At 43.9% G+C, this 21,406-nt stretch overlaps 1 protein-coding gene across 1 annotated transcript in view; it reads left to right on the top strand.

The window, feature by feature from the left end:
• LOC126236279 (serine/threonine-protein kinase ATR) overlaps positions 1-21,406 on the top strand; it is a 391,469-nt gene that overhangs the window by 70,501 nt on the left and 299,562 nt on the right. Inside the window, exons 6-8 of the mRNA XM_049945439.1 lie at positions 287-457; positions 1,708-1,930; positions 11,152-11,267. Of these exons, the coding sequence (XP_049801396.1) occupies positions 287-457; positions 1,708-1,930; positions 11,152-11,267 (510 nt within the window). The remainder of the gene's footprint in view (positions 1-286; positions 458-1,707; positions 1,931-11,151; positions 11,268-21,406) is intronic.

Here is a 21,406-nt window from a genome sequence, read left to right as displayed (position 1 = left end):
TTCTTGTGGTAATCAAGGTTTTCTTCACATAAAACATTTTGTATATTTTAAACTAATTTCTAGAGTCAAGTCTCCTTATAATTTTCAGGAATATGAAGAAGTAGAGACAACAGCACAAAATGTAAGGAAAAAAGTGCCCAAAAACCTTGAAATAAAGCATTTGTGTTCCAGTTTTTATTGTTTCAGCAGTATATAAATATTGCTCATTGTCTCTCTTAGGTATTACTCGTATTTAGTTTTCTGTCTTTTGAAGACTAAAAATAGGACACCTATGTTTTTGTTGCAGCTTCTGAAATCAATGACAACTGGGTTTGAACCACATCCTCACACTGTTCATTCAAACCTGTTACCTTTAGTACTGGACTTGCTGAGAACTGGAACAGTTCCTGTGCAGATGAAAGCTTTTGAATTTGCAGCTGATGTGTACAAAGTCAGGCCATTTTCAGAATATATAAGTGTAAGTCAGCAGGGTCAACCTCTGCCAATACAGCTCTTATTCGTTATTTTTGACACTCTGCTCCATATTGTTGTTGATGTGAAATTTTGTACTGTATGTAATAACACCACAGTGTAAGTGTGGCACCCTGCTCCAAATTGTTAATGACATGAAATTTGGTATTGTATATAATAGCACTAATCGTCTGTAAATAGTGTTTGATTTGAAGGGGACAACTACTTCGTATAAGTAATATTTTTTGAAACCTTTGCCCATTAGCAAAAGTTTCAAGCAGCGGTATTGACACAGTTATCTTAATCTTTTTGTATATGCAATTTATACTTCAATATATTTTGAACAAGTAATATTATAGAAAATTGTAGATTGCTACTCACCGTATAGAGGATATGTTGAGTTGTAGATAAAGTTTTAACAGCTGAGATGTCATCGCTTATTGGAAATTTCATATCGCAGAGGTCTACAATAAAGATATGGATAAATCATATTACCTGTCGTTTATGCAGTTCATTCTCAGGACCAGAAATCATTGTAAAATAAATAAATGAGTTGTAGACAACGAGAGAGAGAGAGAGAGAGAGAGAGAGAGTTTTCTGTTTCTGAAAGAGACCTTTTGGTCGAAAGCATAAACGTCTTTTTGTTGTGTCTGTCTGAGAATCAACGTTTCCTCTGTATCGTGAGTAGCAATCTGTCCTTTTCATAATATTGTCATAATTCTTTAGAATACGTTAAGAGAGAAGCATTCAAAAGTGTGAAGCAGCTGAGTGGTAAAGAAGTACTAATGTGGCATTTCAATCAGTCCTCATGTAAAGCAAGGCTTGGGAGGAACAAATTTGGAGTTGTTTCAAGCCTAGAAAGGAAAGATTGTGAATGAGCAGGAGTATAGAGTGCAAATAGAAGTAATAGAAAATGTATAAGCTTGCTTATACTCTGTCACTAATTACCTAATACTCTGTCACTAATTACCTAATTATGTACAGGCTGTGAAACATTAATCTTTCTTTCTTTCAGCATCATGCTAACGGTCCCCTAATTTGTCACCTCCCCCTCTGCCCCCCCTCCCACTCTCCTGCCCTGCACAGTCTCCTCTTATATGTAGATCTACTTTTTTTTTTTACTGGAAATATATTTTCTTGTATATGCAACAATATGCCATTTTGCATTTTCATTGACTTATTGTATTAATTGCTACATACTTTTCATTTGTATCTGAGGGTGTTCATATTTTATTCACAAATTATGAAAAATTACAGGAAAGCAACCAGATCACATTTTATAAGTTTTTGGAGAAGATATGTGTAGCTTGTCACACTTTCGATTTACCCGAGGCACCCTATGGACAGTTGAAAAGTGCAGTGAAGACGTTACTAGAGGAAATTGCAGAAAATGTTCACCTTTATCCTGATCTGGACAGAGATTTCATAAAGGTCACTATAATAAATATTGTGCTTCAAGAATTATCACATGCTTTGTCAGGTATGTGTACTATACTTTCGTTATGAACATGTACACACACACACACACACACACACACACACACACACACACACACACACACACACTCTTAAAAAAAATTTCCTTGTGCTCTGTACCTTTTCCTGCGTCAGTATGTTGTAGTGATCCAACAAGATGCTCTTATTCTATTTATTTGAATAGTCTACAACATCGAATAATCCATGCACCCTGATTTTAAGGGGGAAAAAAAAAGAAAGGAGGGAATACAGCATTTAATTTGTGTTTTCTTTACAAAAAATTTATTCTAATATAATGGTTCTATTTATCATCACTTTCATCATCATCACTAGCGGAAGAATCATTGTTGTTATTGCCATCTTCCCATAGAGCATCGTCCTTGGTTCTGTCCAGTGAATTTGTAATATCACATGTTTTGAAGGGTTTTTCCACCAGTGGTAGCAGAATTGAGTTTCATGCACATTTACGCACTCTCTGATTTGGGACAAATCCAGCTGCTTTATTTGATTTATACTCACATATAGTGGTTACAGTATGGATGTTAGGCCTTCAGGCATAATGTTTACCTGTTCTATAACTTCTCCCGCGTTTCTTCAGTTGTATTTCCGCAGAAGCTGTCCAGGACCAATGTGTTACATAAATCCAGTAAAACACCAGGACAATGTTGCCAAACATGCGTCACCCAGTCAACCACAAAGTCATTGTTCACACACCCTTTTGGATTCGCTCTCATCAATATGCCTTCCACTGATATTTTCAGAATACTTTTCCATTTAAATATCACGTAAGGTGGTAGCCTTTGTCCACTGCCAGTTACACGTAACGTCACTGTACATCTTTGCATCTCATTGCCACCAGTTCATATCTTGGCACTGGATTTTTGTTTCTGTTCATCATGTTGTTGAGTGGCATCTCAAAACAGACTTGTAAGTGATACACATTACCAATATATGTGGTGATATGTAGCAGAGATGCTGTCGCGGGTAGGTACAAAAAAAAAAAGACTGTCAGAAAATGAGCTTCGGCCGCCAAGGTCTTCGTCAAACTAAGACAACATTCACAAACACATTGAAGCAAACACAATTCACACACACATGACCACAAACTGTAGCAGCCGAAGCCAGACTGCGAGTAGCAGCGCATAATGGGAGAGGCAGTTGGGTGGTGGGGGTAAGGATGAGGATGGGCCAGGGAGGGGAGGGGGGGCAAGATAGAGGTAGGGGATGGAAAGTGCTGCTAGTGGGAGTGTACAGGGAAGAGGTGAAGAGATGTTAGGGCATCTAGTTGCAGTCGGTAGCTTAGACACAGGGCAGAGAGAGAATGGAGGGGGTTGCAAAAAAGGAGAGAAGTAAAAAAACTGAAGGTGTTTTGGTGGTTTAGTGCTTGAATAGAAACGGGGAAGGGGCTACATGGGTAAGGATGACTAACAGAGCTTAAGGCCAGGAGGGTTATGGGAGCATAGGATATATTGCAGGGAGAGTTCTCACCTATGCAGTTCAGAAAAGCTGGTGTTGGTGGGGAGAATCCAGATGGCACAACATGTAAAGCAGTCATTGAAATGAAGAATGTCATGTTGGGCGGTGTGCTCGGCAACTGGGTGGTCCAGCTGTTTCTTGACCTCAGTTTGTTAGTGGCCGTTCATGCGGGCAGACAGCTTGTTGGTTGTCATGCCCATGTAGAATGCAACACAGTGGTCGCAGCTGAACTTGTAGGTCACGTGACAGGTTTCACAGATAGCCCTGTCTTTCTTGTGATAGGTGATGTTTGTGACTGTACCAGAGTAGGTGGAGGTGGAAGGTTGTATGGAACAGGTATTGCATCTAGGACTACTACAGGGATATGAGCCATGAGTCAAGGGATTGGAAGCAGTGATTGCCTAGGCACAGATGAGGATATTGTGTAGGTTTGGTGAGTGGCAGAATACCACAGTGGGATAGGTGGGAGGGATAGTGGGTAGAACATATCTCATTTCAGGGCATGATGAGTAGCAGTTGTAACCCTGGCCGAGAATGTAATTAGGTTGCTCCAGTCCTGGATGGTACTGAGTCACTAGTTGAATGCTCCTCTGCGACTGAATGGTGGGGCTTTGGGGCACTAGGGATGTTAAGAGTAAAAGGAAATTGCACCCGTAGTGATGAGCAGGGCACTATGTGGTAAAGGAGCAGAAACTGTGGAGAGTTGGTGGAGGAGAAGATTACGTTTAATAGGCTGAAGGTGTTGGTCTACGACAGCAGAGATTCTCTCACTGGGAGCACAGTAATCGGCCATAGTGGGATGTCTTGGGTGGTTGGGTGTACGGATTTTAGGAAATTGCACCCGTAGTGACGAGCAGGGCACTATGTGGTAAAGGAGCAGAAACTGTGGAGAGTTGGTGGAGGAGAAGATTACGTTTAATAGGCTGAAGGTGTTGGTCTACGAGAGCAGAGATTCTCTCACTGGGAGCACAGTAATCGGCCATAGTGGGATGTCTTGGGTGGTTGGGTGTACGGATTTTAGGAAGCAGGTGAATGGAAAGATAAGGCATGGGAGATCTGTTTTTGTACACTGCTGGCCACCGTAAATGCAACACCCTGAAGGAAGCATCTGAATCAAGTTAAATTTACACCATGAGTTTGCAGCGATGAGATATGCAACTGATTAGAATTTCACCGCAGACGCACATCACGCGCGCCTGTGGCGCCACCTCATAGCGCCATTTAAGGCTTGGCGATTTTGACGAGTGTACGTTCGGCACATGTGTTTACCTTGTGGTTGTTTCACAAGACGATCAGTTATGCCTCGTAGACAACAGCTAACATCTTTTGATCAAGTATCCGAGTTCGACAGAGGAAGGATAGTGGCTTACCGAGATTGTGGATTATCATACAGAGAAATCGCTAGTCGTGTTGGATGAAACCAAACAACTGTAATGCGGATATGTGACCGTTGGATGCAGGAGGGTACGACGGACCGACGTGGTCGATCGCATTCACCTCGGTGCACCACTGCACGTGCTGATAGGCAAATTGTGCGCATGGCAGTGACGGATCGCTCAGTGACATCCCGAACCATAGCACAGCACATTGCGTCTGTAACGCATCATCCAGTGTCTGCGCGTACCATTCGACGCCGTTTACAGCAGAGTGGTCTGTCCGCAAGACGTCCATTGCTTCGTCTACCACTGACGCAGAACCACAGACGTCTCCATCGCCAATGGTGTGATGACAGACGGATGTGGACGGCAGAATGGAATGACATTGTCTTTACTGACGAGGCACGCTTCTGTCTGCAGCACCACGATGGTCGGATTCGAGTGTGGAGACACCGTGGAGAGAGGATGCTGGACAGCTGCATTATGCACCGGGTATTATGGTATGGTGCGGTATTGGATATTACTCTCGCACGCCTCTAGTACACATTGCCGGTACTTTAAATAGCCGGCGCTACATATCCGAGGTGCTGGAGCCAGTTGTCCTTCCTTACCTTCAGAGCTCGGCCACAGCCATATTTCAACAGGATAACGCGCGACCACACGCGGCACGCATTGTCCAAAGGTTCTTCGTCAGTAACCAGATTGAATTGCTTCCCTGGCCGGCTCGCTCTCCGGATCTTTCGCCGATAGAAAACATGTGGTCCATGGTTGCTCAACGAGTGACCCAGATTACATCCCCAGCTGCCACACCAGATGATCTTTGGCAACGTGTGGAAGCTGCTTGGGCTGCTGTACCCCAGGAGCACATCCAATGTCTCAATGCCGAGACGTGTGGCAGCGGTGATCTCCAACAATGGCGGGTACTCTGGCTACTGATTCTGGCAGGAACCACATGTCACAGACGTCTGTAAATGTAATCATTTGACACTTGATCAACATGTTATCTACAAAATAAATTTTGTTGTGCTACCTCTTGTCTTTCTTGGTGTTGCATTTACGGTGGCCAGCAGTGTATAAAGTTGGGAGGGTAAAAAGGATTTGTAAATGCCTCAGTGAGACCCTCGGTATATTTTCAGAGGGAACACTCATCACTGCAGATGTTGTGGCCATGGGTGGCTACGCAGTACAGAAGGGAATTCTTGATGTAGAACGGGTGGCAGCTGTCGAAGTGGTGGTATTGCTGCTGGTTAGTAGGTTAGATATGGACAGAGATACTGGCATAGCCATCTTTGAGGTGGATGTAAATATCGAGGAAGATGGCTTGTTGGGTTGAGTAGGACGAAGTGAAGCAAGTGGGGGAGAAGCTGTTGAGGTTCTGGAGGAATGAGGATAGGATACCTTCATCCTCAATCCAGATTATGAACAGGTCATCAGTAAATCTGAACCAAGTGAGAGGTTTGGGATTCTGGGTGTTAAGGGTGGTGCCATGCGGGTGCCCGTAGCTGTACCCCAGATTTGTTTGTAGGTAATGCCTTCAAAGGAGAAGTAATTGTGGGTGAGGATATAGTTGATCATGGCAACTAGGAAGGAGGTTGTTGGTTTGAAATCTGTCAGGTGTTGGGAAAGGTAATGTTCAATAGCGGTAAGGCTATGGGCACTAGGGATGTTAAGAGTAAAAGGAAATTGCACCTGTAGTGATGAGCAGGGCACTATGTGGTAAAGGAGCAGAAACTGTGGAGAGTTGGTGGAGGAGAAGATTACGTTTAATAGGCTGAAGGTGTTGGTCTACGAGAGCAGAGGTTCTCTCACTGGGAGCACAGTAATCGGCCATAGTGGGATGTCTTGGGTGGTTGGGTGTACGGATTTTAGGAAGCATGTAGAAGGTAGGAGTGCGGGGTGTTGTAGGGGTATGGAGAGAGATGGACTCCAACTGGAGGTTCTGGGATAGGCCTAGGGATTTGAGGAGAAACTGGAGATCCAGGTGGAGTTCTGGAATATGGGAGTGAGGCAATAGGTGAGGCCTTAGGAAAGGACTGATACTTCTACAGGGCTGGAGCTTTTGGAGGAAAGGTTCATGACTGTGTTAGGGTCTGTTTAGGTTCTGGATTCTGTGTAGTGGTGTGGTAGGGTTTGTAGGTGGATGAATCTGACAGTTGGCAAAGTCCTTCTGCCAAGTAATCCTTGTGGTTCAAAACAGCAGTGATGGAGCCTTTGTCAGCAGCTAGGACTATAAGGTTGGGATCAGTCCAGTTTTTGGTGGTGGATTGCAGTTCTTTCTGCCCATGTAATGTTAGTTTGCATGTTGAGGGATTTGGGAAATGATGTGAGGCAAGGTTCAAGGTTAAGAAATTCTGGAAAGTTAACAGGGGGTGATTGGGAGGCAGTGGAGTTGGATAACAGTTGCATGGAGGAGTGAACTGAGTCAGGCAATGTTCAACATTGGTCTTTGGTTGAGTCTGATTAGTATGGTTGGTGGCAAAAAAGTGTTTCCACTGTAGGAACTGGTAGAAGGTCTTTAACAAGTCCCATGGTTGAATAATGGAGTGAGGCAATAGGTGAGGCCTTAGGAAAGGACTGATACTTCTACAGGGCTGGAGCTTTTGGAGGAAAGGTTCATGACTGTGTTAGGGTCTGTTTAGGTTCTGGATTCTGTGTAGTGGTGGGAGGGAGTTGTTGAGGGTGGGATAGATATAGTAGGGCTGCATGACAAGGTTTGTTTTTATGAGGGGATGGGGATGTGGGGAATATTTGGAGGTTGTTGTAGAGGTGGTGGATTATGGTAGTCCAAGGTGGGAGTAGGAAGTGAACAAGGTGGAGAGTTTTTTGAGGTGGCATAGTGTGTGTTGCTCTAGCTCCTAGAGGGCAAGAGTTTCAGTATGTGTCACAGGAGCCAGGAACTTGGGATTGCATAGCAGAAGAATTTTGTGGATGGAGAGAAGGTAATTGCAAGGAGGTTTGAGTCTGATTGATGTGGTTTTGCAGGACTGTTTTGGGGAGGGTGAAGGATTGGTGTTATCTGAACATGGAGGGCATTGTGGAAGCAAGAGTGGCACCTGGAGATGGGTAATTTGATGGTAAGGCCATTTGGGAGGGATACTATGAGCAAGGCAACAATGCAGGAACAGTATGTGGGACTGGGATGCAGATGGAAGGAGCAAGGATACGTCATGTTGGAAAAAAATGAGTAAAAATATGCGAATAATGTAGAATTCCGTCCAAAAAAATTTTTACAAAAAAAAAGAAAAACCGGCCAAATTCGTGAGAAAAATCACAAAAAGGATGAAATGGATGAAGTAAGGGGAAACAAGATTAAATCAGAGGGAGTAAGGCGATATTGCATGCCAATTTCATTTGATTTTTGCCTTGAACTACCACACAGAATCGAGAAACTAAACAGATGCAAAACAGTCATGAACCTTTCCTCCAAAATCCCTAGCCCCTCAGAAACATCAGTCGTTTTCAAATGCCTCACTTTTTGCCCCACTCACAAATTCAATCATCCAGGACTTCTCAAAGACTTTCTTTCTTGTGGTACCTGCAGTGGAAACACTTTTTTGCCACCATCCCTACCAGTCAGACTCAACCAAAGACCAATGTTGAATCATGCCTGACTCAGTTCACCCCTCCATCCACCGTGATCCACTCCCACTGCCCCCAAATCACCCCCTGTTAACTTTCCAGAATTTCTTAACCTTGAACCTTGCCTCACCATCATTCTCCAAATCAGCCAAAATTCAAAATAACTTAACACCTGCAGGAAGAACTGCAGTCGACCACCTAAAAACTGGTCGTGGCTTCATAATCCTACCTGCTGAGAAAGGCTCCACCACTGTTATTTTGAATTGCAAAGATTACCTAGCAGAAAGACTCTGTCAGCTGTCAGATTCATCCACCTACAAACCCTGCCACAGTGACCCCATTCCAGAAATCCAGCAGAATCTCCGTTCCCTCTTCAAATTCTTAAGCCCATCCTAGAACTTCTTCCTGGAGTCCATGGCTCTCCTCACCACTCCTTGCACTCCTACCTTCTACATGCTTCGTAAAGTCCATAAATCCAACCACCCAGGACACCCCATTGTGAGTGGTTACTGTGCCCTCACTAAGAGATCTCTGCTCTCATAGGCCAGCATCTTCAGCCACAACCTACCCTCCTATATAAAAGATACTAACCATTTCCTCCACAGATCATGTTCCTTTCACTATTGATGCCACCTCCCTTCACACTAACATCCCTAATGCCCATTGAACACTACCTTTCTCAATGCCCGATGAATTCAAAACCAACAATCTCCTTCATATTTGCCAGGACCAACAATATCTTCACCCACATTTACTTCGTTTTTGAAGGCATTACCTACGAACAAATCCAGGGAAGGCATTACCTACGAACAAATCCAGGGCACCATCATATGCCAGCCTATTCTTGGGCCATCTAGAGGAACCCTTCCTAAACACCAGAACTCCAAACCCCTCACCTGGTTCAGATTCATTGGTGACACCATCGTGATCTGGATCGAGGACATCCTATCCACATTCCCCCTGAACCTCAATAGCTTCTCCACAATTTGCTTCACCTGGTCCTACTTAACCCAACAAGCCAACTTCCTTGTTGTTCACCTGTGCCTCAAAGACGGCTTCATCAGTATGTCAGTCCATATCAAACCTAATAATCACAAACAATTCCTCCACTGCGACAGCTGCCACCCATTGCATACCAAGTAGTCCTTTCCATACAGTCTAGCCACCCATGGCCATTGTATCTGTAGTGACGAGCAGTCCCCCCTTGAAATGTACTGAGGGTCTCACTAAGGCCTTCAGATATCATAATTATTCTCCAAACCTTGTACAAAAACAGATCTCTCGTGCCTTATCTTTCCAGTCACACCTCACCTCCCAAAATCCCACTGTCTGCCACAGAGGAGAATTTCCCTAATGACTCAGTACCATCCAGCACTGGAGCAACTGAATTACATTCTCCTATACAATATCCTCGTCCATCCCTACACAAACCCTGCTCCCAACCTCTTGCCTCATGGCTCATATCCCTGTAATAGACACTGATGCGAGACCTGTCTCATACATCCTCCCACCACCACCTGTTCCAGTCTTGCCACCAACATCACCTATCCCATCAAAGGCAGGGCTACCTGTGAAAGCAGTCATATGATCTACAAGCTAAGCTGCAACCACTGTGTTGCTTTCTATGTGGGCATGACAACCAACAGACTGTCTGTCTGCATGAATGGCCACTCATAAACTGTGGCCAAGAAACAACTGGACAAGCCAGCATGTCACCCAACACAACTTTCTTCATTTCAATGACTGCGTTACATGTTGTGCCATTTGGATCCTTCCCACCAACACCAGCTTTACTGGATTGCCCAGCTGGGAACTCTCCCTGCAATATATCCTATGCTCCCATAACCCTCCTGGCCTTAACCTTCTTTAGTCGTTGTTCTTATCCATGTAGCCCCTTCGCTTTTTCCGTTCCACCACTATTCAGCCCTGTGTTCCACCAATGCATGCAGTCTTCTTACTTCTTTCTTTTTCCGCTACCCCTCCCCCTCCCCTCCCCTGCTGCCCTCCATAAAACCTCCCAACTGCAACTAGCTGCCCACTCTACCCACTCTACCCTCTCTACCCTGTATGCTCCCACTAACAGCACTTTAGTTAGCATCCCCCACCTACACACTGCTATATCTCCCCTTCCTTGTCCCATCATGTGCTTGCAATCTGGCTTCAGCTGCCAGAGAGTACGTGTGTGTGTGTGTGTGTGTGTGTGTGTGTGTGTGTGTGTGTGTGTGTGTGTGCGTGCGTGCGTGCGCGCGTGTGCAACTAAGGTCTTGTTGGCTGAAAGTCCACTTTCTGACAGTCCTTTTGTTGTGCCTTTCTGCGACTCAGCATCTCTGCTATATGGTGAGTAGCAGCTATCCTTTTCATAATATTGTTGCCTTCAATCCTGGATTTTCCATTGTTACATATTGTAAAAAGGTATTTAATAAGGATACTTTCTAATTTTAAGAGATGATTCTACTTTACCATTAGGATAGAACGTCTTAGGTGTGATAATGTTAACAAATTTGTCTGAACTAAAGTAGCATATTAGACCTAGTTTTACTTGTAACTAATTAGAGGCAAAATAAGAGTATAAGTATGCTTATCTCTGTCTGTTTGCTTTTAAATGTTGTAGCAGTGAAAGTAATGACTACAGACTTCTCTTCCAGGTTGTATTATGTTATTATTAAAATGGTCTTCACATGTCACTATAATTCTGGTTTCTAAATTTAAATTTAGTGTTTGACTATTTAAAAAAAATTGTTACGATAGCCTTTGTATTTTATTTGATCACTATTCTCCATCTATTTTTTTCTAGATATTGTGTCAGAAACCCTGAACAATATTATTAGGAAAATACTTGGACGCACATTCCAATGGAAGCTGGAAAGACATTTTATAGAAGAGATTGCAGGGAAACTAGATTCTTGTAAAGTAAGTACCTAGCCCTTCTCCGCCTTTTACAGAATCTTCAAGACTAATTATACATTGGAGAAAATGTAGAAATTATGTTACATCATTCGCTTTGGATTTATTTAAACAAGCTGACATTCACAAAATTGGAAGAAAATTTGACACACATAATCTGTAAGCACTTGGATTAGTCAATTTCTTTATTACTATTGCAGTAAGGTTTCTTGGATGGTGTGAAAATTCCATATGTTCTAAAAAGTTGAGAGTTGTTTAGCATTGTTTGGCACCCCAGTGCAGGAAGGTTTGGTATGAGCCATAGTTTTTCGAACGGACAGTGGAGGCAATATGGGAGCCCAAGAAGTTCCAGAAAAGGCAGCTACAAATGTAACAAATACTTTCATTGATGCATCTGCACTGCATGATGCACCGGGTAAGTGGTCGACTGGCCGCTGAATTCTGCTTGGCTGGCTGCATGTGTGGTCCAAGATGCTGATGCGGATCTCCACTGAGTACTGGTGGGTTCAGTAGGTGCGCTGCCCATGTGCCTCTACACCAGCGGCATATATGTGACGTATCTGCTATGGCCCCGGGAGACATGCGGCTGTGTCATGGTGGTGGATGCACAACATGCTGAGATGCCTATTCGGCAGCGGTGGACGACGGCTGGTGTGCCTGGGGAGTGACCTGCTGGGCAGGAATTGGCTGTGCTGCAGGTGATGACCTGTGAAGGGCTGTTGCGCCAATGCATAGAGATGTTGGCCTGCTGTGGCCTCAAACTGGTGACTTATACTGGCAAGTCCTTGTGGCATCCTCGTCTAGCACAGCCTTGTTGTCCTGGTAGGGCTGCCCCAAATTAAATTCCATTATAAAAATTTTCTGTACTTATAGTCGGCAGTGGCACACTTTTATGTATCCTAAAACGTCACTGCTCCTGCCAGTGTGTAAATATGCCTTGCCCCTTGCTTCACTAGTCTGTGCATTATTGTTGAGTTTGCTGTTTCAGCAAGCTAACCTGTCTCACAACATTGTCTTGGCCTTGTTGAATTATTACAGTGACATCATCTCACATTTTCCTGTTGTCAGCACTTCTGCAGTACACTGCTCAGGCTTACACTAGAATGCCCATGTACAATGATGAGCCAAAAGATTATGATGACATGCTTAATGGGTTGTTTATCTGCCTTTGGAACGAAATGCATCACTTCTTCTGCTTATCAGAAATCTGACAGTTTGTTCGTAGGTTTGTTGGGGTATGAGACATTAGATGTGTAGACATAGGTCATGTAATTTGCGTAAATAATGGGCTGCTGATTTGCTTACGCGGTGATGGTGCCCGATAGCGACCTGGATGGGTTCCGTAGGATTTACACCAGGTGAATTTGCTTGCTGTGGCATCAATGTGAGTTCACTTTAATGCTCCTCAAACCACTTTAGCACATTTCAGGCTCCAAGACACGGACAGTTATACTGCTGAAAGATGACATCACAATTGGGGAAGACATCAAGCATCAAGGGATGCAGATGGTTCACAGCTGTCAGTGTGTCTTTGATTACTACCACAGGTCCCCTGCAAGGCAGGAGAATGTCTCGCATAGCATAATACTGCTCCCACCAGCCTGTGTCCATAGCATGCTGCACATTTCGAGCCTCCGTTCACCTTGATGATGACATTAGTGGAGACGGCCAGCGACCTAGTGCAGTAAAAATGTGATTCACCCGAAGAGCCAACACTTTTCCTTGAGCAGTGGCTGAATCCTGGTGGTCCCGTGCCCATTGCAGTTGCAACTGATGACATTGTGCGGTCAACATGCGAACACGTAGGAGTGGTCTGCTACAGAGCTCCATATTCAACAATGTACGATAAACGGTGTGCTCTGAAACACTTCTGTGTGCACCATCATTGTGCTCTTTCAGCAGAGATGTCGCAAATCACCATCTGTCCCGCTTTACACAACAGACAAGCTTCCAAACCCCATGTTCTGTAAAGAGCCATGGATGTCCAACCATTTAGCGCTTAATGGTAGTTTCACTATCCTTCTGACTCTCTCTGTAGATGATCACAGCAGTAGCACATGAACATTCAAACAGCTTTGCCATTTTCGAAATACTCGTCCACAGGCTCTGCGTAATAATAATCCGCTCTTTGTCAGTGTTACTTACCTCAATGGATTTCCTCATTTGCAGCCCTTGTCTTCGCTTGATTGACACTCTGCCCGTGTCTGCACTGCTTGCATACTTAAGTTACCACATCGCGTACCCGCAACGCTAGCAGGTGGCATCCCGCATTGCAGTAGGCAATGGTCGTAATGTTTAAGCTTGTCAGCATACGGTCGGTGGGATTTAGCTAATAGTACCATTACAAGGTGAAACTGGACCTCAAAACACCTGGAGCGAGGTGTTAATGCATTGCAAAATAGAGAGAAAAGAAGATCAGGTAACATGTCAGAATGTAACAGGAATGGAAAAGATTACAATAAGACTGGAATACTCTTTAAAATAGGGCTTCTGATGTAGACAGTAAATGTACAAATTAGAAATATGGGATTTGGTGTGAGTTTTTCTTGATGACCAGTTTCCACTTTTCAGTTGTAAAGTAAATACAATTTGACATGTGTCACATGAGGTCATGGAGAAGAGCTTGAGCATATTTCCTATAGTCAAAATGGATGCGATATGTTCCTTAGAAGATAAAAGAAAATGAAGCTGCAAAAAATGAGTGCATGAAATGTATGCAACTATCACGTGGAATGGAAGCAACAGCCTGGAGGTAGCGGGGAAGGGGAAGGGATAGCAGTTTACAGGAGGTCTGTCTGGTGGATGACTAGAATGCCAACAGATACAGTGTCAGGAGGTTGTGGGGCAGGGAGGTGGGGAAATACAGTGCAAAAAAGGAGAGGAGCAGAGAAAATGGGTGTGTGCATTGGCACAGAGGGTGGCAAACAAAGAGAATGGGAGGTGAGAATGGGATGGAGGTGTTAGAATAGATGTAGTGGAAACTGTTGGGTGGAGTATGTGGGGACAGTATGTCAGTATGTTACCATAGGTTGTGGCCAGGATAATTGTGGTAGCAGAAAATGTGTTGTAGGGATAACTCCCATCTGTGCAGTTCAGGAAAGCTGGTAGTTCTGGGGAGGATCCTGATGGCTCGAGTAGTGAAGCAGTCATTGAAATCAAGCATGTTATGTTCAGCTGCATGTTGCACCACAGGGTGGTCTACTTTGCTCTTGGCCACAGTTTGGCAGTGGCCATTCATCCTTGTGGACAGCTGGTTAATAGTCATACCAATATAAAAAGCTGTGTAATGATTGCAGCAGAGCTGGTAAATGACATGGCTGCTTTCATAGGTGGCGTGGCCCCTGACGGGTTAGGATAAACCTGTGGCAGGACTGGAATAGGAAATGCTGGCTGGCTAGCTTGGGTATGTTGTGCACCTGGGTCTTCCACAGGGATGTGATCCTAGTGACAGGGGGTTGTGATTGGGAGTGTTGTGGAGGTTGGGTGGGTGATAGAACACCACTTTAGGAGGGGTGGGAAGTATCTCGGGTAGGATGTCACTTGTTTCAAGCATGATGATAGGTAATCAAAGCCTTGGCGAAAGATGTGTTACCATTGTTCCAGCTTGAGGTGGTACTGAGCGACGAAGGGGGGGAGGGGGGGTTGGCAAGTTGGAAAGGACAGCTTAGGCAGGGTTTAGGTCTTACAAGGAGTGGCTGAAGAGGAACACTGTGGGTAGTATAGGGCTTGGATAGCGATGCCCCGATGCAGCAGTAGGATGTCAGCCAGTTGGATAACTAATTTTTAATGTATTTTTGCATTCTGTGTGTGGTTTTGTGTGTATTTATTTATTTTTTACACATCTTTTCTCTTATTCAGCTCTTCTCACAAGCGTGAACACCTATCTTGCCATTTATGTGTCATTCCCATTTTCTTTACACCATTCCTGTCACAATGGACCTCTGCTCCATCTTTCTGCACCAGTTCAGAAAAGTATCCCTTTCCCTGGCTAACACTCAGTCTCACATCCTATTCTTTTACTGCTGCTCGAACCATGGAATCCCTCCAAATGGTCTGACCATAAAATTTCCTTTCTCTGGATTCCACCCCTCCCTTCACAATGATCTTCAGTTTTTGATATTCTGGCAGTCCCTAGCCCTCACAAACCTGGTACTGCAAAGTCACATCTCCATGGCACAGGCATCCCAGAAGCAACTGTGCTCACTCCACAACATACTGCTACTGTGAAATCCCTACTTCATACATCACATCTGTGAAATTGAATCCCTTGCTCTCCAGCACCTGGAGGAGCATTCCAGACACCACGCCCATACGTTATCCAACCTGCTGACATCTTATTGTTGCCTCAGTGCACCACTATCCTACACCTACCCTACCAACAGTGTTCTTCCTCATCCACCCCTCACAGCATCTAAGCCCTTCTCAGGTGACCTTTTCAACTTGCCACATCCCGCAAAACTCCCTACCAACAATCCACCAAATCCAGAGCTGAAATATATCTATAACTGTGTTGTTAATCTTTCCACAAAAACAATCAGGTCCGTAGAGGGTTTAGTACTAGCCAAAGGCCTCACCCTTAGCCCTACACTACAATTTAACCATGCTGGACTTGTCAAAGACCTACTGTCCTTTTCCTGATCCCTACAATGGAAACACTTCTATGCCGCCAGTCCCTCCAGCAAAAGCCAAAAAGCCAACCTTATTCCAACATTAAATCCTGCCTCTCCCAGTTCGTACCATCATCCAACCGTGATCCCCCCCCCCCCCCCCCCCCTACATACACACACCTAACCACCTGCTGGTCACTTTCCAGTAATTCCTTATAATTCCTTAACGCCAACTTAGCCTCACCATCCTTCCTCAGATCCCTTACACAGAACACCAACCTTTCAACAGAAGAAAGCATAGCCATACACAACCTCAAAATAAGTCCTGACCTAGTCATCCTAGTCATCCTCCCTACAGACAAAGGTTATGAATCATAGTGACTACCTAGTGAAAGGCCTCCACCTATTACCTGACTCCTCCACCTATAAACTCTGCCAGGGTGATGCCGTCCCAGAAGTCCAACATAACCTCCAATCCTTGCTTAAAGCCTCACCCTACGACACCCTGGACACCAACTTTTTACATGCTTCCCAAAACCCAACAATCCTGGATGCCCAATTGTGGCTGATTATTGTGCCCCCACTGAAAGAATTTTGGCTCTCATTGACCAACACGTCCAACTAATTACCCGTAATCTAGCCTCCCACACCAAAGATATAAACCAGTTTCTTCACCAACTTTCCATCATCCCCACCCCTTCAACTCCTGGATCCCCACTCACTGTTGACACCACCTTCCTGTACACCATCTACGCTCATGCTCTTGGTTTTACCGCTATTGAACACTCCCTTTCCCAACGCCCTTCAGACTCCAAACACACTAACTCATTCCTCATACACCTTACTAACTTTATCCATAACCCACAACTACTTCTCCTGTGAAGGGAAGGCATACAATCAAACCTGCAGCAGAGCCATGGGCACCCGCATGGTGCTCTCATATACCAACCTGTTTATAGTCCATCTAGAGAAGACCTTCCCAGCCTTGCAAAATGCCAAACCTGAACCAGAGCAGGTTCAGGTTCATTGATGACATCTTCATGATCTGGTCTCATGGTCAAGACAGCCTGTTTTTGTTCCTTCACAACATCAATACCTTCTCTTCCATTCATTTCACGTGGTCTCCTCAACCAAGCATGACACCTTCCAAGATTTTGACCTCCTCCTCTCTGATGCCTCCATCCACATCTCTGTCTACATTAAACCCACCAACCACCAACAGACATGCATTTCGACAGCTGTCATCCCCTTCACACCAAAACATCCCCCAAACAGCCTGGCCACCCAGGGATGCATATCTGCAGTGATAAGAACTCCCTTGCCCGGTATGCTGAGGGTCTCACCAAGGCCTTCACAGACAGGCACTATCCCCCAGACCTTGTCTGGGAACAGATCTCCCATGCCATTTCCTTTCAGAGCCCGAATTCTCCCACCACCCCCAAGAACCAGCCACAAAGGCATGCCTCCTTCCTCATCCAATATCCCCCTGGCCTGTAACAACTGAACCACATCCTTCGCCAGGGCTTTGATTACCTATCGTCACATTGATTACCTATCATAATGCCCTGAAATGAGGGACTTCCTATCCGAGATCCTTTCCATCTTTCCTAAAATGGTGTTCTGCCACCCACCCAACCTCCACAACATTGTAGTCCATCCCTATGCCACTCCCAATCCCAGCCCCTGCCAGAGGGTTCATATCCCTGTGGAAGACCTAGATGGAAGATACAACCAATTGACTCCCCCCCTCCCCCACTCCCCCCCCACTCCCCCCCCCCCCCACTCCTCCCCCAGCACTTCCTATTCCAGTCCTGTCACAGCTTTATCCTACCCAGTCAGGGCCCTGGCCACCTTTGGAAGCAGCCATGTCATTTACTAGCTTTGCTGCATCATTATACAGATTTTTATGTTGGTATGACTACCAACAAGCTGTCCACCAGGATGAATGGCCACTGCCAAACTGTGGCTAAGAGCCAAGTAGACCATCCTGTGACACAACATGTAGCTGAATAAAACATGCACGACTTCAATGGTTGCTTCACTACTTGAGCCATGTGGATCCTCCCCTGCATCATCAGCTTTTTTGAACTGTGCAGATGGGTGTTATCCTCACAACAATTTTTTTGCTGCTGTAATTATTCTAGCCTCATCCTATGATAAAATACTGTCCTATCACCTCCACCCATTCCCATCTCTGCCCCCCCCCCCCCCTCTTCGTTTACTGCCCTCTGCCAATGCACCTGCCCATCTTTCCCCGCTCCTCTCCTTATCTGCTCTGTTTTTCCCCACTTCCCTGCCCCACAACCTCCTCATGCTGCACTTCTTGGCATTCTAGTCCCAGCACACTGCACCAGACAGTACTCCTCTCTCTCCCCTCTCCTGTAAACTGCTATCCTCTACTCTTCCAGATTGCTGCTTCCATCCCATCTAATAGCAACATTCTGGCCCGAGCTGCTGGAGTTGGCAGTTCTGTGTGTGTGAGGGGTGTGTGCTTGTGTGAATGAATGATGGATGTTTTCTCTTTTTCTGACAAAGACTGTTGCTGAAAGCTTATCTGCTGGTGTCTTTCTATTGTGCCTGTCTGCAGCTTAATGTGTCATCTTTATGGTAAGTAGCATTCTGTCTTTTCATGCTTTGTTGATATTCCTAACTGTAGTTTCCATTGTTTGATTTTGCTTGAAATGTATAATGCCTATCGAAGAATGCAGAATACTATAAACTTAACCACTTAACTAACTCTCTCTCTCTCTTCTTCTTCTTCTTCTTTTTAAGGGGAATTTATTTGTTACTGAATGCAGTGACATCTCTGTAAAGGATGAGAACAAAAGTCAAGGGGTCACATGTCTTTCTTACTAACCCCTTAAGTCAGTATTTTACGCCTACGTCTCTTTCTTGTGGGTAGTTTCCCCTAGCATAGGCTGGCACAGTTGCACTACATGCCTTGCTCACTTTAACCTCATCATCTTTCAACCTCAGTGTGCTAACTGCTGTGCTAACTGCCACCTCACACAATGTGTGCCACACTTATTGTGGATTTTTAATTTATGGGTGAAAATTAAAATGGCTTACAGTTGACTGTGATGTATTAAAAATTAAAGTATGTTTTATTTTCACAAAATGAAAAATCACTTTCTTTGCACCTGAAGAAATTTCACATTATGCGCATGAGTAAGATGCCTCTGCCTTTTGTACATACATCTGTTGGTCTTTGTTTTGTGCTTCTTACCTTGGTAAGAAGTCCAAGTAATGCCTGGGCTATAAGACAAGTTGTCTTTGGTGTTAGAGGAGGATATCCGACTGACGACCCATATAGTAGAGAGAATACAGCCAACTATTTACCGAATTGTATTTTGGAATCACTCCTGTCCAGGGGTTCCATGTTCTTGTTGTAATTTGTGACTATACAACTTTTGCACTACATATTCTTTGCATTTAGTTTTACAAGCACATTTCCATGGTGCTGACTATTATCATATCTATCTTGTTCCATTTTATCACACCTTCTTGTTTCTGTATGCAGTTATGTTTTCTCCTGTCTTCTGTATTTCATTTTCCATAAAGTCTGGGAACTTCTTTCAGTCGTGCTGCACTGTGCCAACATTGGTAAATGTACATGTTAGTTTGTTTACCAATCCGGGCAATTGTATCAGTTGTTGAGATAAATACAGTAAACTCTTTGCTGAGCAAATCTTCAGCGAGTCCTAAAACTATTTGAGAAGTTGTTTTCAGGGTAGTGTTTGTCATATTACCCAGTGCGTTTCCTTCCTAGGTTGTTTGATTATAGCAATGAACTGTCATGGCATACTTTTATTTCCTTTCTGATATGTGCGTTCCACAGTGATTACTATAATGACTGATTACTATAATGACTCATTAGTGTTGGCTGACTGGGTGATACCAACCAACTATGATTACAGCATTCATGTTGCTGAAGAATTCATTACTTCTCAGCATGCAATGAAAGCAGTGATAAACATTTTAGGTGTATATGTAAGTCCAGTTAAAAAGATACATAATAATTATTCTCAAAGGAAAAAACAGTGAAGTCCAACTATAAATGCACATAATAATTATCATTCTCAAAGCAGTAGAGATATGGAAAAAACGAGCTAAATAGTAATTTAAGAAGTGATCAAAGGAGAGTACAATGCATGGTCATTATCAGTAGTATACTGAAAAAATTTTTAAGTTTTACACGGTGAAGAACCAGCTCGGTAATTATCAAAAGTAGTGGAAATATTCATCAGACAATGGCCATTAAATGATTCCATTCAGAACTGATGTCCATTGTTGAAAACAGTATGAGGTGTGGCCTCCATGGTCATGAATACATTCTTGTATTCATTGTGTCATTTAAGAAAACTGCTTCAGGATGTCATCTTGAGGAAGTTCTTATCATGCCTGAAACATGCTGTACCAATTCACAAAGATTGCTGGCGGGAGGTTCTTGCGAAAGTCTACATCTTTCTATTGCATCCCAGAGTTACTCTATGGGTAACAAATCAGGGGACTGGTCAGAGCAGTCAAGAATCTGTACTTTCAAGACATTTGTGGTGTGAAGTGCAGTTTAGTACCTTTCATTATTCTGCTAGAATATTCCATTTGGTACCACAGTCATGAAGGGTATCACAAGAGGATTTACTATTCTCGTGACATACTGATGTGCATTCAGCCTCTCTTCAACAGTTAACAAAACAGTCCTATTTTTGTATCTAGTATCTCCCCATAGGATGATTTTAGGAGTTGGAGAGGTACGAGTCTTGAGAATTGCAGCTTCCTGTGACGTTTCACAAGGTTGTCTACAGATATGTTGGTGTTAATCTGGACACCACAAGCACAAATGAAACTAATTGTTGTGTATAAAAGTGCAAAGTGGAGAATGTATGAATTTGGCACGTAGGTGGTTCAGTGACAGCTTTACACTAGTATGCCACATATGACCACTGTAGTGATCACTCAGGGTGGCCAGCAGTACATCATCATGTGTCAAAGCCAAACTTGTAGTATTGGTGTGCTCAATGCATAGCCTGTCCAAGGATTTTTTTTCCCAGTTACTTACTGCCTCTTTTAAATCTGATAATGATTTTCATGTGTGTAAAAACCCAAATTGCAGTAAAGTTTAGAGTCCACATTACATTGTAGGTCTTATACGTGGCTGGGTGAGCCAGTTCAAAAGTCTGAGGAAGGCAAGGGCATTAAAATCAACCTACTGGTTGTGAGTGGTTTGGCATATATTACATCCAGTTAACTGTCTGAGATAACAGGCCTCAAAGAGGGCAACCTGCTTGAGATTTAGCATGCCCCAAAAAGTGCACTTAATCATACTGACAGTTTGTATTTTTTGCAATACCTTTTTTGTGTCTGTTTATCTGTCCTCCTCTCTCAGATGGGAATTGCACACTACAAATAACTCTGAATACACTCTATTAAGGAGACCAGATTCAAACAAATTATAATTATTTTATAAATATTTATTTTTATAATGGAAGTAGGATCACATTTGAGGAAGTGGAGAAAATGGTCAATAGATTGCAGTGC

This window comes from Schistocerca nitens, chromosome 2 (genome assembly GCF_023898315.1).
Source record: "Schistocerca nitens isolate TAMUIC-IGC-003100 chromosome 2, iqSchNite1.1, whole genome shotgun sequence".
In the NCBI taxonomy this organism is placed as follows: Eukaryota; Metazoa; Arthropoda; class Insecta; order Orthoptera; family Acrididae; genus Schistocerca; species Schistocerca nitens.
The sequence above is the reverse complement of the archived record's forward strand: the minus strand, read 5'-3'. Positions and strand labels throughout refer to the sequence as shown.